Source organism: Puntigrus tetrazona, chromosome 12 (genome assembly GCF_018831695.1).
Source record: "Puntigrus tetrazona isolate hp1 chromosome 12, ASM1883169v1, whole genome shotgun sequence".
NCBI classification, from domain to species: domain Eukaryota; kingdom Metazoa; phylum Chordata; class Actinopteri; order Cypriniformes; family Cyprinidae; genus Puntigrus; species Puntigrus tetrazona.
Genome location: NC_056710.1, coordinates 11,808,421 through 11,823,450, shown reverse-complemented (window position 1 = coordinate 11,823,450; position 15,030 = coordinate 11,808,421). Strand labels below are relative to the sequence as shown.

The following is a 15,030-nucleotide window of genomic DNA, read 5'->3' as shown; positions in this document are numbered from 1 at the left end:
TATATATATATATATATATATATATATATATATATATATATATATATATATATATATATATACACACACACACACAATAGAATATTATAATTTAAAAAAGTAAATGAGTTTTATGTCCCGTTGTTTGTGGAAAGTATTTTATGACGCACTTCCTGTGACGTAGCCCTATACAAAGGAAGTATTGACATTTATATGCGGAAGAGGTTAGAGTGGGGAAAACAATCGGGTGGATCGACAAACGCTAACTTTAAATAAGGTTTAAAAGAAACAAAGGACGTCGTGATATTTGGCCTGTTCAGCTACTGGTATCTCTGGTGGACGTTTTCCACATAAAGAAAAGTCAAGGTAAAAATAAGAGCGATATAGGCCGCCGGGTTTTCTTTCTTTTCTTTAGCTAATTTTTAGCAACTGATTTCAGTACTATTTTTATTTGTGAAGGTTATTGCTAATTTTATAAACGATTATTCATTTAAGGTGCTATTTTTCAAAGTTTCTGTGTGAACAGTCGTTGTGTTTTTAAATGTTTCGAGAAGGTTTTAGTGTTAATTGTGCTAAATGGCCAGGTTCGTTGTCTTTCATAGGATATAACACATACATAAGCTGAATAATAGGGTGTGTTCAAATTTTGCTCAATATTAAATGGCGAAGGAACGGACAAATATGACCGCTATTACAGTAGAGGTGATGTCACTGGATTCATAGCATGTAAAATATTTAAATTTGCCAGTAGCTATAGAAACCACTTGTTCAAATAGTCCCATATGACATACCTGCAAACAATGATGTGATGGCATCACGTGGCTCTCATCAAATCACATGTGGAAATCTGAATTCCTTTTTCCTTAATTGTCTCTTTGTAGTGCCATTTGGGTTTTTAACAGATTGGAAACCCTTCAAACTTTCCTTCAGCTTCTAACAGTCTTTTCACTCTCGGTCTCTCTTGTATTTATGTCAGATGGAGTTCCTGTTTGGAAGAAGAAAGACTCCAGAGGAGATGCTCAGACAAAATCAGAGAGCGTTAAATCGAGCCATGAGAGATCTAGACCGAGAACGACAGAGACTGGAGCAACAGGAAAAGAAAATAATTGCTGACATTAAGAAAATGGCCAAACAAGGACAGATGGTAAGGAGAGTTTTAAATTGACGTCCAGGCGTCACTGCCAGACATAAAGTCTTGCTGGAGTGCAAGTAATATCTTTTTCTGACAGGATGCTGTGAAGATTATGGCTAAGGACTTGGTGCGCACAAGACGATATGTCAAGAAATTCATCATGATGAGAGCCAATATTCAAGCTGTCAGCCTTAAAATCCAAACCCTCAAATCAAACAACAGCATGGCGCAGGCCATGAAAGGAGTTACCAAAGCTATGGCCACCATGAACAGACAGGTATATCTGCTGTAACATTTCAATTTGTGTTTCTCTTGCCAGCAGGCCGCTTGTTAATATGCATTTGTTGATGTAAATTAATTTCCCTCTGGATGCAGCTGAAGTTGCCACAGATTCAGAAGATCATGATGGAGTTCGAGCGCCAAAGTGAAATAATGGACATGAAGGAGGAAATGATGAACGATGCAATTGACGACGCAATGGGCGACGAAGACGACGAAGAGGAGAGGTGAGAAAATAGGATTATCGATAAAGATGTTTATAATTATAATTTAAATGCTGGTTATTAAACATTTCAGAAAAATAGATATCAAGGTTGATGACATTGATCATGATGATGATAATAATAATAATGTATTTCCTGACATGTGCTCTTTTTGCTTTGAATGTAGTGATGCTGTTGTTTCTCAAGTTCTGGATGAGCTGGGTCTGAATCTTTCCGATGAACTTTCAAGTAAGCGAAAAAAGTCCACAGTCATGCTAAAATCGACACTCTGAAGTTCTTCTCATATTACCTCTATTATTTAATTCAAACAGATCTGCCTTCTACTGGAGGAAGCCTTTCGGTTGCGGCTGGGAAGAAAGCTGAACCGCAGGCTACACTGGCGGATGCCGACGCTGACTTGGAGGAGAGGCTGAACAACCTCAGGAGAGACTGAGAATGAAAGGACTCTGAGTAAAGGTTTCGATTCAGAACTGTCTGCACAAAGCTCGCTTCACTAAAATGTAGACTGATGCAAAGAAAAGAGGGAGGATGAGAATGCTGTGTTTTCTTGACATTAGGCGCTTTAATGCGTCTTTTTTTTGTTTTTCTGTCTTCTTTTATGACATGTGCTGTATAAATATTACCAAACGCGTAACCCAAATGAAGATGCAATGCATCAGGCTCATCTCAAGCCTTCTGTTTAGACAAATCCTTTATAAAGGAGATCAAATCAACAAAGAATCTGTTACCCCAAGAATCCAACTTGAACTTTAACACTAAATATTCATTATTATAAAAAACACATCATATCTTCATTTTAATAAACACAGATATTGATACTGATCTTTTATATAAATAGTGCAAAATGGAGTCATTCCAGTTTTCAATCTGTTCATAAGGGTACATCAGAAGATTACCTTTTAAATACTTGTGCTATTATACTATCATCATCTTCTAATAATATATTCATCTTGATCTTTTAGTGGTAAATATCTTCGTATAATAAATGTGGTGGTTTCTATTTTTTCTCAAAGTGATTGAATCTCTAGTTCCCACACCCTGGCCTGTTCGGTAAACCATAAACCTTCGTAAACTCTGAAGTTTGTGCAAGGCAACATCTTACAATAACGTCGGTCATTCAATTATAAAAGAAACTCGGAAGCAGTTTTCCAAAGGTTGTTTTATCTAAAAGTTATTGAAAATTAACAAGAAATATTAGTGTATTTATCTCATGGCGAATCAAGAGGTGGTATATTTTGAAAAAATGTTATTTTGCATTTTTTTTTTTTGGGTTCAATAAACATTTTTCACACTTACTATGACGTGATCTAATTCTTGCCCAGATCACATCTTTGTAATGCTATGTGCAAGTGATTCTGGGACAAAAATACTACAGCAAAAACAAATATGGATACACAAAAAACCCAAGTGTGAATTAAGAAATCACAGAGTGAGATTTTATTTTTTTTTGAAAAACAAAAAATCTTATTTTGTAAATAATGCTATCAATATAATATCTATGCTGAACAAACAACACTTCTGACATTAAATAAAAAAATAACAGCAATGTTTTCCTTATTTACAGCCAATGAGTGTCAGTAAAGATATTTACAGAGGTCCAGTTGTAGCCATTCAAGGAGAAAAAACTAAAGCAAAAAAAAAACTTGTGTGCGGTGCTCACAAAATCAACACATTTACACACAAAAGCAGGTTATCACTTTTGAGTTAGAACAAGAACATCTTTAGAAAATAACACAAATGCCCTGAAATAAATCCCATGAGGCACAGAATTTATGAAAAATTAATAATGTCAAGCAATACGTCTGGGTATGGATAGGGTTTTTAGAAAATGGAAGTGTAAAATATACTGTATTTTTAATAAGAAGGTTGAGGTACATCAAAAAAAAAACAAAAAAAAAAAAACATCAACAGACCAACTAACTGATCCAAAAATAACGTTAAGGGCATTGTCCTTAAACCTGCATGCGATTCTGAACAGATTCGGAGACACCTGTACAGCCATACAAACTATTCTTATTTAGACTTTTACATCGGCCATTCATCTAAACATCTTCACATCCTTACTCTAATCCTGACAATATTTTTCCTTTCTAATTGACTACTGCTATGCTTACAAAAATATGTACAATTTTAGGCGTAAGATTCATCGAGACATTCATGCACAATTACATTTGCGAAAACAAAACAAGCTCTTTAAAGCCATTCTCAACACAAATATTGAGGCATTACATGCAAATGTGCAGCAATACTTCATAACTACAGTTTAGTGCACATTAAAACAGTATTTGCAGTGGAGCCTGCAATAATCAATATCACTTAGCCTCAGTGAAAAGACACAGAACAGGACTATAAGTAAAGGATTAAATCAAGGCCACACACTGATTGTGAGGGAACTAAAATAGCAGTTAGCTGGGCAGTTGGTGCTTTATTATCAGGGCACAATACAATGGAAACAGCTGTAATGTTGCCATTTTCTTCTCACCTAAACAGTCTCTGTTGTGAGCAGACCGCAGGCAGACACTAAACTAATATTGTGTCACCTGACCGAACAAGCCCTGCTTTGCCTCCTTTAACCCCATGCTATGCCACTGGATATAAAGGAAAGCTCCTCTGTTGCCCAGAACCCGTTCGTGACTCATTTCCGACAGGTCCTGTGGGGAGTTTGTTTCTTTTGGTTTTCAATGCGACATCTACTTCTTTCATCAAGCCAGGGCAGCTCAAAGTTCCTGTAAGACAACAGATATTTGTTATATGACACTTAACGTTAATTAAAAGCGGCTATATTTTTAAAAAGAAAAAAAAAAAGCTCTTACTGTGGAGGCAAATTGGGCAAAGGCCGACCAAATGCCACTACTGGCAGAAAGGGTGTTACCATGATGGCCTCCACTGTACAAGAGGGATAAGAGGAGAAAAAATTTTAATTGGTGAAAATATTCACCAATATCCAATATCATACATAACATGATTTTCTCAAATGAATCTAGGGGTCATGCCATTGTCCACGTCGGGATAAAATGAAGACAGTTCTGGCTCGCTCTCCTGAACATTCGGCTTTTTCTTCTCCATGCGCTGCTGCAATCTTTGAAGCATACGCTGTTCACGTATTCTTTGAATGTCCCATCTACCAGGAGAAAGAAAAAAAAAAAGTTACGAAATTTAAGATCAAGTGTCGTTTCAGGAAGGTAGTAGCTGTACAACAACAGCAAACTTTTAATGACAGTTATTCACTTTAAGTATTACTATATTTTGCTGTCAATAAAACTCACCACACATTTTTTAATCATTATTTTGATTATTAAATTTTGATTATTAAATATGCAATTTTTTTTAAGAATTAAAGAATACTGAATTAAGCATAATTCTAGTCAACGACAATAAAACGAAATCTTTCTTGAGCACCAAATCAGGATATTTCTGAAGGGTCATGTGAAACTGAAGCAATGATGATGAAAACTCTGCTTTGCCATCTCAGAAATTCAGATAATTTAATCTACCGTTTTTACTGTATTTATGATCAAACACACAAAGCCTTGGTGAGTATAAAACCTTCAACAAATCTATCCAACCCCTAATATTTGTGCATATATCATGTGCACAGAAAAAATAAAATTCTAGAAATTAAACTCACCTTTTTCGTCGCTTCTCATCCAGTTCTAACTTTGCATGCCGCTTCAGAAAAACATTGTCATCAAGATTCTAAAAAAAATAGAAAATGGTGGATATATGACAATGCACCTAATAAAAATGACAATTTACTTCATTTATGTATGATACATATATATGATGCAATGCTAATTCTTACTTCTGGGATGTCAACAGCATCCTCCTCCTGAAGGGGTTCCATGGTGTTTTCCCTCCATGATGGGACTGAAGAAATATTTTTTTTTTGCATTACAATTTGTAAATCAATGTCTAAAACCGCCATTTTGCATTTTAAGCAAAGCACATACTTGCAACATCCTCTTCTTTCTTTGGAGACTCATCCCGTAATGGAGAGGCTGGAGGTTGCTGCCAGCAGCATAGGTACATTTCAGTTGTTGTCATGTATGGAAGATCTTCAGTTTCTCTGCCGTCTTCTTCCTCCGGCTGCAGGTCTGCCTGTCCAGATGATTTCGCAACATTCGTCTTCTCCGGGGTCTCCTTGTTTCGTAGGTCACGCTGACACGGAGATGCCCCTTCTGTCTCTAGTTTTTGAGGGGTCATTCTAGATGACTTCCCTCTCGACCGCTGCATTTTTGTATCTAACAAATTTAACTTCCTAGGAAAAATATTTATAGACCACATCAGTCAAGCAGAAGCCACGACAAAAGGAAACAAAACAAAAAAAAAAGGTGAGTTTCCTCATTATTACCTCTTTTGCACTTTTCCACTTGACTTGGCCTGAGTTTGTGGGCTGTCACCCAAATCTGATTCCCAAAAGTCATCTGTGTCAGGAACCCATCTCTCCAGCGGCTGGAAGAGCCTCTTGTCACGTGGTTCCTTACTTAACAACTGCAAACGACGCTCCATGCGCTCAATACGGGCAAGCAACTGTTTAAAGGCAGGACAAATACATTAGAAAAAGTCCAAAGGAGAGGAATTTTCAAAGAAAGAAAAAAATTCTGTCATCATTTATTCACCCTTAAGTAATTCCAAATCTGTATGAATTTCTTTGGTCTGTTAAACACAAAGGAAGGTATTTTGAAGAAGGTTTGTACCCAGGCAGTTTTGGGTCACCATTGACTTCCATAGTAGAAAAAAAAAACAAACAAACCCCAAAACAGCCTGGTTACAAACTTTCTTCAGATTTGGAACTAGGGCGGCACGATTCTTGATCAATTGTGAAACAAGAGTCTTAATTTTTCCACAAAATGTATTGCACTCAAGTACAAAAAAACATCAACAACAACAACAAAAACCCAGCACAGTCTATATTATAGCGCTGGAGTAACAAAAATAGCATCTTTTCTTTATTTTAAAGTGAAATTGCAAAAGCTTTCAACATAAGTTCAACATAAGATGGTTTTGGTCAACCTGGATTTTACTTTTTAATTTACAAGAAAATATCCGAGTTACTTTTTCAAAAAAGTAATACTAGTTACTCTGTTTTTCCATTTATTGACACACAAGTTTGCTGTCCCCATGTTGAGAGTGCGCTGTGTGAAAACAGTGTAGTTCTAGACTAAATGTGAATGTACACTAATTCATCTCGCTAGCAAAAAAAAAAAAAGATTTTGCATTCTCTAAAATTAAAATGGTGAAATTCAAGAAATAACTCAAAACTGCAATAATTAAACGTTAACACAAATATATCTAATTTCATTTTACTAAGCAATGTCTTTGCTGCTGACCTTTGATTATACAGATTAGCCATACTAACAAGCAACAACTAAAAACTAACAATTGTGCTTTATTGTTTTTTTAATTGCTGCAGAGTAAGAGGTTTATTCATCATATTGTTTGGTGTGAAAGGGCTTTTACGTTTGCTATAAATAAAACTTATATTAAAAACAAACAAGCAAGCCCTGCTCATATTTTAAAAAAGTAAGTAACGCAGAGTAACAAAACATTACTTTCCATAAGTAACCAAGTGAATTAATTACTTTTTAGGGAGTAACGCAATATTATATTGCATTAATTTTAAACGTAACTTTTCCCAGCACTGTTATCAATGTTGTGCTGTTTATTTATTTATGCATTGTACAACCTGATACTTTTTTATCAGAATGCATCTAGATTTAAGTAATAGAATTTTTTTTTAAAGGAACAGAATTTATTTAAAACAGAAACCTTTGCAACATAAATATCTTTATGGTAATATTTGACCAATTTAATGCATTTATGCTTAAAACATTTGTACTGATCTCAGCGGTACATACCGTGTCTCTGTCTGATTTGAGTTCATCTATTTCCTTGTCTTTTGTCTGCAGCTGTTGCTGTTGTTGCTCTATCAAGTCCAGCTGAAGTAAAAGCAGTTGTTTAAGGCAAGTGGCTTGTGCATGAGGATGACTAGTGATCTTCCTCATATTTGTCCTTTTGCCCTCCGAGTGTTCATTAGAAACCCCCATAGTCTCTAACCCTTTGGTGCTTTTCTCACCTACAGGGTCTCTAGAATTACTATGTGAATTCATGGATACAAACTCTGGCTTGTTATCAATGGTGTTGGTCTGTCCAAGAGGAGTTTTACTTTTTACAGGGGTGCCTTCACCCCCCATTTGTTTAGCTTGAGATGACAGTGTTTCTGTGCCCACAGAGCCAGCCTCTGAAGCAACAGCCAACTCTCTGCCGGGCTTTAAAGGCAGCGAAGTCCGCTCGGCTTTCCCAGTCTTGTCCAAGATCAAATGTTGTCTGGTCCTGTCTTGAGTGTCACCAGGAGGATTTCCAATCTCCCTTCGGACACTAATTGGGTGTCTTGTTTGAGATGGACTTAAGTCACAGTTATTTGAGTACAATCCCACTTTAGAAAAGCATTCGGGTCGCATATTCATTGCGAAGGAAAACCTCTACCCCATGAACCATGGCTCTTATACAGACAGGGTGTGTCTGCAGACCTGTGCGTGAAAAAAATGAGAACAAATCAATATCACAGAAAGTGAAAGATATGTAAACTGTATGCTGTGAAAATGCAAAGAAGCATATCCTTCCTTTCTATATGAAACCTACAATTCTGTATAAAGTTGAAATAAATCTATTGGGAGAGCATAAGCTAAATAAAACACCAAAACCATTCACATAATATCTTCATGACATTAAGTTGTCTACAGACTAGAAATCAGATGCTTGGTCATAAACAACAGATCACTGCAACTCACTACCGGCTGCTCTTGAAGACATGCACACATCTATTACACCAATACTAAAGCTCTACGTGAATCTACTAATTAAACGCAATAATGCATATCGTTCAAGTGGTATGAACCATTTTAACTTGAGCTATTAATAAATAGCCCGCCTCCATTTTGATCCTCACTGCTAGCTAGCCGCTGTTAGCAAACGAGGTGACAGAATATTAAATCGTTTTCGCTGCACAATGAGTTTGAATCCAAGTCGCATTTCTTACATATTAACTGGTTCGCCCAAGGTAAAATCCTAAAGATCTGAAGAAACGCGTCTTATATGAGCCGTTTACTTTACTTTTATTGCTGTTTGTCCCCCATTTTCAGGCTTGAATCTGCACAATGTCCCAACATACGAGTGCGTTTGACTCACTGCGCATGCGTCACGCCAGGACGTGTTTACATTCAGAGTCAAGGGTCTTTCGGGCAAAATTAAAGGCAGATCGCGTGAACCTTTTTATATACGTTAAAACCGAGTACATTTGATTATGAATGGGTAAATTGGTCGGGATAGTTCTGAGATGGGAACTCTAGATGTCTGTCATTAGGAAAATCCGTGGCTCATACCGTGCACACTTAGGGAGAGGACCTTCTTAACGTCACTTCCTCTGACGTTTTATCCCTCCATGTCATAGATATACCGTTTGGCTTGTTCCTAACTTTGTTTATTCGAATCCCTAGCATTATTTTAGAACACTATGAATATAACTCTTGTAACAATTCAAGCACTTTTAGTAATGCATATTTTTTTTAAAATAAAAAACAAATCGAATTTGAAATGGATAACCAGTTCCTTATGGTGCATTTATCTTTAGAAAAAAAGAAAGCAAGCAGAACGACTTCAGTTACGTTTGTTTTCTTATTTTTCAGAATTAAGCAAATTTTTGTTAGCCGTTTCCCCTCCTCTTTATTTTGTTGACATTGACCGTGTTGTTGATATCTATATGTCAACGTTGTATTTTTTTTTTATTTTTTTTTTTGCACTGATTAAAAAAAAATATTTACCCGAGTATTTCACCCAGTTTCTGCAAATATGTTTAGACATTGACTTTCCTATTTTTTTTTTCAAAGGAACAAGGACAATATATTAATAATGTATTAGTATATATTATTACAGTTAAATATGTAGAGCTCATCATGTCACCTGCTGGTGTCCGCTGTCAATGATTACACACATTACATGTGCCTAACCTGAACCACCAGCAGGGGGAGATAGAGGATATCTATTTATTTTATTTTCAACTGACGTTCCCTCATATTCCCATTGTGTTTGTAGAAAAGAAAGAAGGGTTTTTAAACGGAAAACAAGATTTCAAAAAGTTTTATTTCATTATCCATAATTCATGCATAATGCAATAATACTGTTATCTCATAATTACCACTAAGGCCACAGAGGAAATGACTGAACACAGAAAGCTGTTTAATTATATTGGGGCTAAGTTCACTCAGCTGCAATAGTCTATATTAGACAGCACAACACTGATCAGAGGGTCTTGAGACTTTCTCTCATTCTCTTTATGAGCAACTGAGGGAGCCCATAGCTCATTATCTCATTTGACTTATGCATTCTACTGATCTAAGGTGAGTGAAAGCCTGAAATGGATCAAATCAATGTGAAAGAACGCGTTCACAATCTGTTTCTGTCATACTGCAATATTCTTCTACGTAGAACAGAAAGAAAGGCAGAGAGAGAAACAGTACGCGATACTTCACTAATCATTGTTTGCGTTACAGAATCATAGACTAAGATTAAAACATCATGTCAGTGTGCACAATAAGACAGCTACAGGTCTCATGGCATCTGTCATATTCTCCTTGCCTGCCTAATGTTCAAATGGCTCTCCTCCAGTATGTGTCTGCTTGAGTATTGAATATGCAAGCATGTGCATGATTAATTATTAGATTATGCTGTTCATAATTATAATATCAGTCAATATTTACCCCACCATATGCTGCAGACACACAGGGGTGCCCCTCTCTCCTCGTCACAATGGCTTTCACACCAGGAGGAAAGAGCAGGCTAACGTTTGGCAGGTATCTCTCTAATGCTCTTAGCCATCTGCCAATCGCCTGGGCTCTCCCCACAAGAACATAATGTTTCTGATTACTGGGTTAATTTCAACACAGTTTGGCACAGTGGAGTCTCTGCAATCTCTTGCTGCACAGTTAGCACGTTTGGCCGACAGCCATCATGCTGCCAGCCTCCAGCCCGGCGTTGAATGGGTTCGGGTTTAGCCAAGGGGCTGATTCAGAACAGTGGATCCTGGTGAATACTACTATGATCGTCTATATTTTTACATTTACCGATTTCTCCTCTGACAGATTTAGGACATCATAGATCGCTTTATGTAACAGATCAAAACAATATTTTCAGCTGTGTTTCCATCTATGCTGTTTATTGGTGGATATCTGCTTCTTTTGTAGATGGCTGTATCTCCCTCATGTACACATAACTCATCTTGTTGAGCTGGCATCTATTGCCCTGCTTTTAGTCTCTATAAGCTGTATTGCTGTTTTCTATTTCCACAGCCGGCCTTATGAGTGAATGACCTTGGTGGGTGCATGGGGTGTCAAGTGTAGGAGAGGATAACACATGGGCTCTGGCTTTTTGTGATCAGTCCAGCATTTTTTTTTTTTTCTTTTTGGAATGTCATATCAAAAGCCAGTTCAACTCAATTCATCCACACTTTCTCTTATATTTGGTGAGTTACAGCACTTTTTTTGTGCTTTTTTTGGAAATAGTTTAAAGAACCTCCGCAGAAAGTAAAACTACCAAAGTATTGCGGAAGAAGTACAGAGGAACCAAATAAATAAAGTTTTGGTTATGATATCCTGCTTTTCAGAAATGAGTTTCATTTAGACAATTCTGAACAATATGTTTAACAATTCAATAATACAGTTTTCAATTTTTTCTTAATATGATTTTTCAACGCAGATGCTTTTGTGCTTATCTGGCTATATCTTTAGTTGTATCTGTTTTGTAACAAATAATTTAGTTGAACATTTGTCAATATACAGAAAAGTTATCACGATATGATCTAAAAAGTGGTTACAATTCTACAAACTGTTGTTTTTTGTATCTCATAAATCCCAAAATATCACTTCTCTTCGGTTCTTACATGGGGTGAAAATATCCTATAAAAAGTGATGAGACGGTTACTTTAAAAGTATAATAGGTTACAGATGACAAGAAAACACCCTGAACACGCTTACATGTGTAAATGAAAGTGTACGTCTGCGCCATTCATTTCGAAGAAAAAAATTTCAGGCCAGGAAATCTCATACACCCAAACAAATTCTCAAACTTTTTCATCACATAAAAAAGGTTTAAATCTTTAGGCTGGGGATATGCAAAATAATTAAAAGTTCTCAAAAATTAACCTTGATTTTATATTATTAAGTTATATTAAGTACAATAACCATAATAATGTTTTTTTTTTTTACTACAAATTCCATGGCCGTATGTAATCGTTAACATTTTCACAAGTAACTCATTTAATTACACATTTAGTAACTGTAACAAATTACAGGTAAATTTATTCTGTAATTAAATTACGTAACACCGTTGCATGTAACCAGTTACTCCCCAAGAACAGCCGATTTATAGTTATGATATTGAAACCAGAGATCCATAAATTATATATATATATATATATATATATATATGATTAATAATTTAACAATTATGTCCAAAGTCTGTACTTCTTTATGTTAAGTGTTATTATATAAGCCTTGCTGTTACTACAATTTTTTTTTCCTGCTCAGTAGCAGTGTGACATTACCTCTGAGATGCTCCTTGTGGATCAAATCACTATAGCTTTGGCATTTCTGATTCTCTTTTTGTGTAGTTTCTACATTCCCTTCCTCTGGAAAGGGCTCAAGCACTTCCAGTGTAATGACAGAGAGTGCTACTTCAAAGGGAGACTAGCAAAAATGATTTATGGGAGAGAGTTTTGACGACCTTTTTCTTTTTCTGAACTCTATCTCTATCTATCATTCTAGTTCACAATTTTCTTGCTTGTATTTAGAGCTGGGTGAATTACCGCAGAATTTGTAGTTCTCATAAGTGAGCATGTTGGATTCTGATTGAAGTTGTCATGGACTCGTTTGAAGCCTTGTGAACTGAAACGTTTCAAACTATTGCTTATACTTTTTGGTATGTATTGTAAACATGTTATACTGCATGCATCAAAGATCTGAACCCCCTGACTTTTTGCTATAGGGAGGCTTTTGTATTGGTCCATCTACCCAAACAGCCGTACTTCTGGGGCATCCTTGGCCATCTGAGTGACTGCAATTGAGTTCAGTGGGAATTCTGACAGAGACTTCTCCAGGTATTATAAACCTCCTTTTGGAAATCCAATTTGTTGAATTCCCTCTTGATTTCGAACTGCCCCAGCTCTTTTCAAACCCTTGAATCATATTTTGCGAAATTGTTATCCGTCAACTCTCCTCTAGTGCTTTCTCTAGCACACTGGTGCCATAACATCCCACCCCATATCCCCAAAACACACATTTGTCCGCGCATGCAACTCGGACCTATGATACCCATTTACTCATCCCATCTAGTGAATATATGGCACGGTGTGAATCAGTGTCTTTTATTAATTACCAAAATGCATACGTTCTCTGAGGAGAGACAAAGGGGTCAGACGTACCTCTTTGGGCTGACAAAGCAAATGGGTGAAAAACAAACAAAAAGGTCTCGTAACCAGGCGGAGGGAGTGACTCAGACACAATCAATTCTCCATAAGCTCTCAGTGGAGCTTCGAAAGCCATGGAAACAAAAACAACACTCCCAACTCAGGTTTACAGCTCAAGGACCCGTCCTGTTTATTTTCAACCTCCAAAACCAACCCTATTATTATTCCTGCAGCGGTCGGAGTTGACTTGTAAAATACTCTGTGTGGGAGGGATGGAGAAAGCTTTTTGAGTTCCATCACAACAAAGTTCACTGTAAGGTGACAAAAGCGCTCTTTTTTGCATGCCAACACCTGGCCCTTATCTAATGGCCTAATTAGTCTGTAATAAAGGAGACTAATGGGCTCTGTTCATTTAAACTAATGAAGGTGAATCACCTGGCTTTTGGCATCCTATCCCACCCACATTAAGAGTAAATGTTGAGTCCTTCAGTGTAATTATAAATAATAAAAATTAATTTCACAAAAGCTTCTGTCAGAATATAACGATTTAAAGTGATGTTAGGATACACTAAGACAGCTTTGTCAAATTTGATTTGTTTTAATCATCCTCTTCTTTACTTCTTGGCTCTCTCTTTCTTTTTCTGTCCTTTCATCTTCTCCTCTGTCCTTTATTCGGATCTCTTCTCCTCTCCTGCAGTGACCGCATGATTTATGCCTCTCTCCTGGTCTGAGAGTACATAAATACATATAAAGGTTGTAAACTCCCACTATCCATAAAAATGATTAAAGCACCTATTTTGGTTAAATCGGTGCCTGCCCACAACTGTGTTTGATTTTCCACCTAAACCAGAGCCATGTGACGTTCTGCTCAAGCTTCCAGGTCTACACACACACACACACACACACACACACACTCATACACGCCCTTCTCCTAGGGCAGGAAATGAAAGCCAGAACAGAAATGGGAATAAAAAAATATTTGGATGTCATCTTTTGAAGGTGTGTATTTTCTGATATTTAAACCAATAGCTGTCTGGATGGTGCAGGGCTTCCTCTAGCTTCAGACTGATTGGAGTGATCTGTTATTGGTTATTAGAGACAGATCTGTTGCTTCAGGCAAGATCTATGAGATCTTTTACCACTGAAACTGCATACAGATGTTCAGGATCAGAGTGTTACCTTTGTGTGTGTTGTATATGCCATTTTGAAAGTTTATCGCCATCTCCGTATGTGTGTCTAAATTTGCTTTAACATGATGCTCTCCAGTCATCCCCTCTCTGGGATGAATGACCAATGAAACCCATATCAATATTTCATTTAGAGTAGATTTGTATAAAGTGCAAATTAATACAGAAATTTAAATGGATAATTAATAAAAACAATGTATATGCATATTTCAAAGTAAAAGTGTGTTATGAATTCAAACATCCTGGTGCTTCATTGAAGATTATTTCATATTATTATATGGCTCTCTGAAATACTTTACTTTGATGGGTCATTTGAGCCATCCTGTGGTTTAATGTATCCTAAAATCCTGTCACCAATGATAATACTGACCACTCATCCAGGTAACTGACACCGGTGCTTTCATGAACAAAGGCCATCACTGTAATATTGTTACAGACTGATTTGTAAAAGACTATTTGTTAATAAACAACATATACATGTTTTTTTGTTAAGTATCCTTGAAATAAATGGGATAATGTCACTACAGTCATCTTATAATAACTCTGGCCTATTTATGCAACATGGTGTGAGATTGAGTAATTTAGTATAAATGGCTACAAATAATAATTAATTAGCGTGTGTGTGTGAGTGTGTTAAAAATATATAAATAAAATAAATGAGAGTTCTTTTAGCTCAAACAATAGAGCAGAGTTTTTTTTTTTAATATTCTAAATATTCTTTTTAAAATCGTGTTTCTAAATACTCTAAATACTAAAAGTGCTTAAATCCTC

General features: G+C 36.3%; 2 protein-coding genes across 2 annotated transcripts; one reads left to right on the top strand and one right to left on the bottom strand.

The window, feature by feature from the left end:
• Nucleotides 1–182: 182 nt before the first annotated feature.
• chmp2a (charged multivesicular body protein 2A) lies at nucleotides 183–2,910 on the top strand. The gene is made up of 6 exons (XM_043253494.1): nucleotides 183–345; nucleotides 956–1,123; nucleotides 1,209–1,388; nucleotides 1,487–1,617; nucleotides 1,781–1,842; nucleotides 1,926–2,910. Exons 2-6 carry the CDS (start codon nucleotides 956–958, stop codon nucleotides 2,045–2,047), a joined length of 663 nt encoding a protein of 220 aa, XP_043109429.1. The 5' UTR covers nucleotides 183–345; the 3' UTR covers nucleotides 2,048–2,910.
• A 114-nt stretch (nucleotides 2,911–3,024) lies between these two features.
• msl1b (MSL complex subunit 1b) lies at nucleotides 3,025–8,786 on the bottom strand. The gene is made up of 9 exons (XM_043253492.1): nucleotides 8,654–8,786; nucleotides 7,473–8,144; nucleotides 5,966–6,144; nucleotides 5,565–5,872; nucleotides 5,417–5,481; nucleotides 5,243–5,310; nucleotides 4,608–4,735; nucleotides 4,428–4,500; nucleotides 3,025–4,340 (listed from the first exon to the last, which is right to left on the bottom strand). Exons 2-9 carry the CDS (start codon nucleotides 8,079–8,081, stop codon nucleotides 4,250–4,252), a joined length of 1,521 nt encoding a protein of 506 aa, XP_043109427.1. The 5' UTR covers nucleotides 8,082–8,144; nucleotides 8,654–8,786; the 3' UTR covers nucleotides 3,025–4,249.
• Nucleotides 8,787–15,030: the final 6,244 nt, after the last annotated feature.

Bases quoted from the DNA above. Each gene is read 5' to 3' on its own strand.
- msl1b (XM_043253492.1), bottom strand. From the start codon at position 8,081: ATGAATATGCGACCCGAATGCTTTTCTAAAGTGGGATTGTACTCAAAT. The intron at 4,736-5,242 runs GTGAGTTTAATT...TTCTCCTGGTAG, and splicing joins GATGAGAAGCGACGAAAAAG to ATGGGACATTCAAAGAATAC. The intron at 4,341-4,427 runs GTAAGAGCTTTT...GTTGTCTTACAG, and splicing joins TTGCCCAATTTGCCTCCACA to GAACTTTGAGCTGCCCTGGC.
- chmp2a (XM_043253494.1), top strand. From the start codon at position 956: ATGGAGTTCCTGTTTGGAAGAAGAAAGACTCCAGAGGAGATGCTCAGA. The intron at 1,124-1,208 runs GTAAGGAGAGTT...TTTTTCTGACAG, and splicing joins TGGCCAAACAAGGACAGATG to GATGCTGTGAAGATTATGGC. The intron at 1,389-1,486 runs GTATATCTGCTG...CTCTGGATGCAG, and splicing joins TGGCCACCATGAACAGACAG to CTGAAGTTGCCACAGATTCA.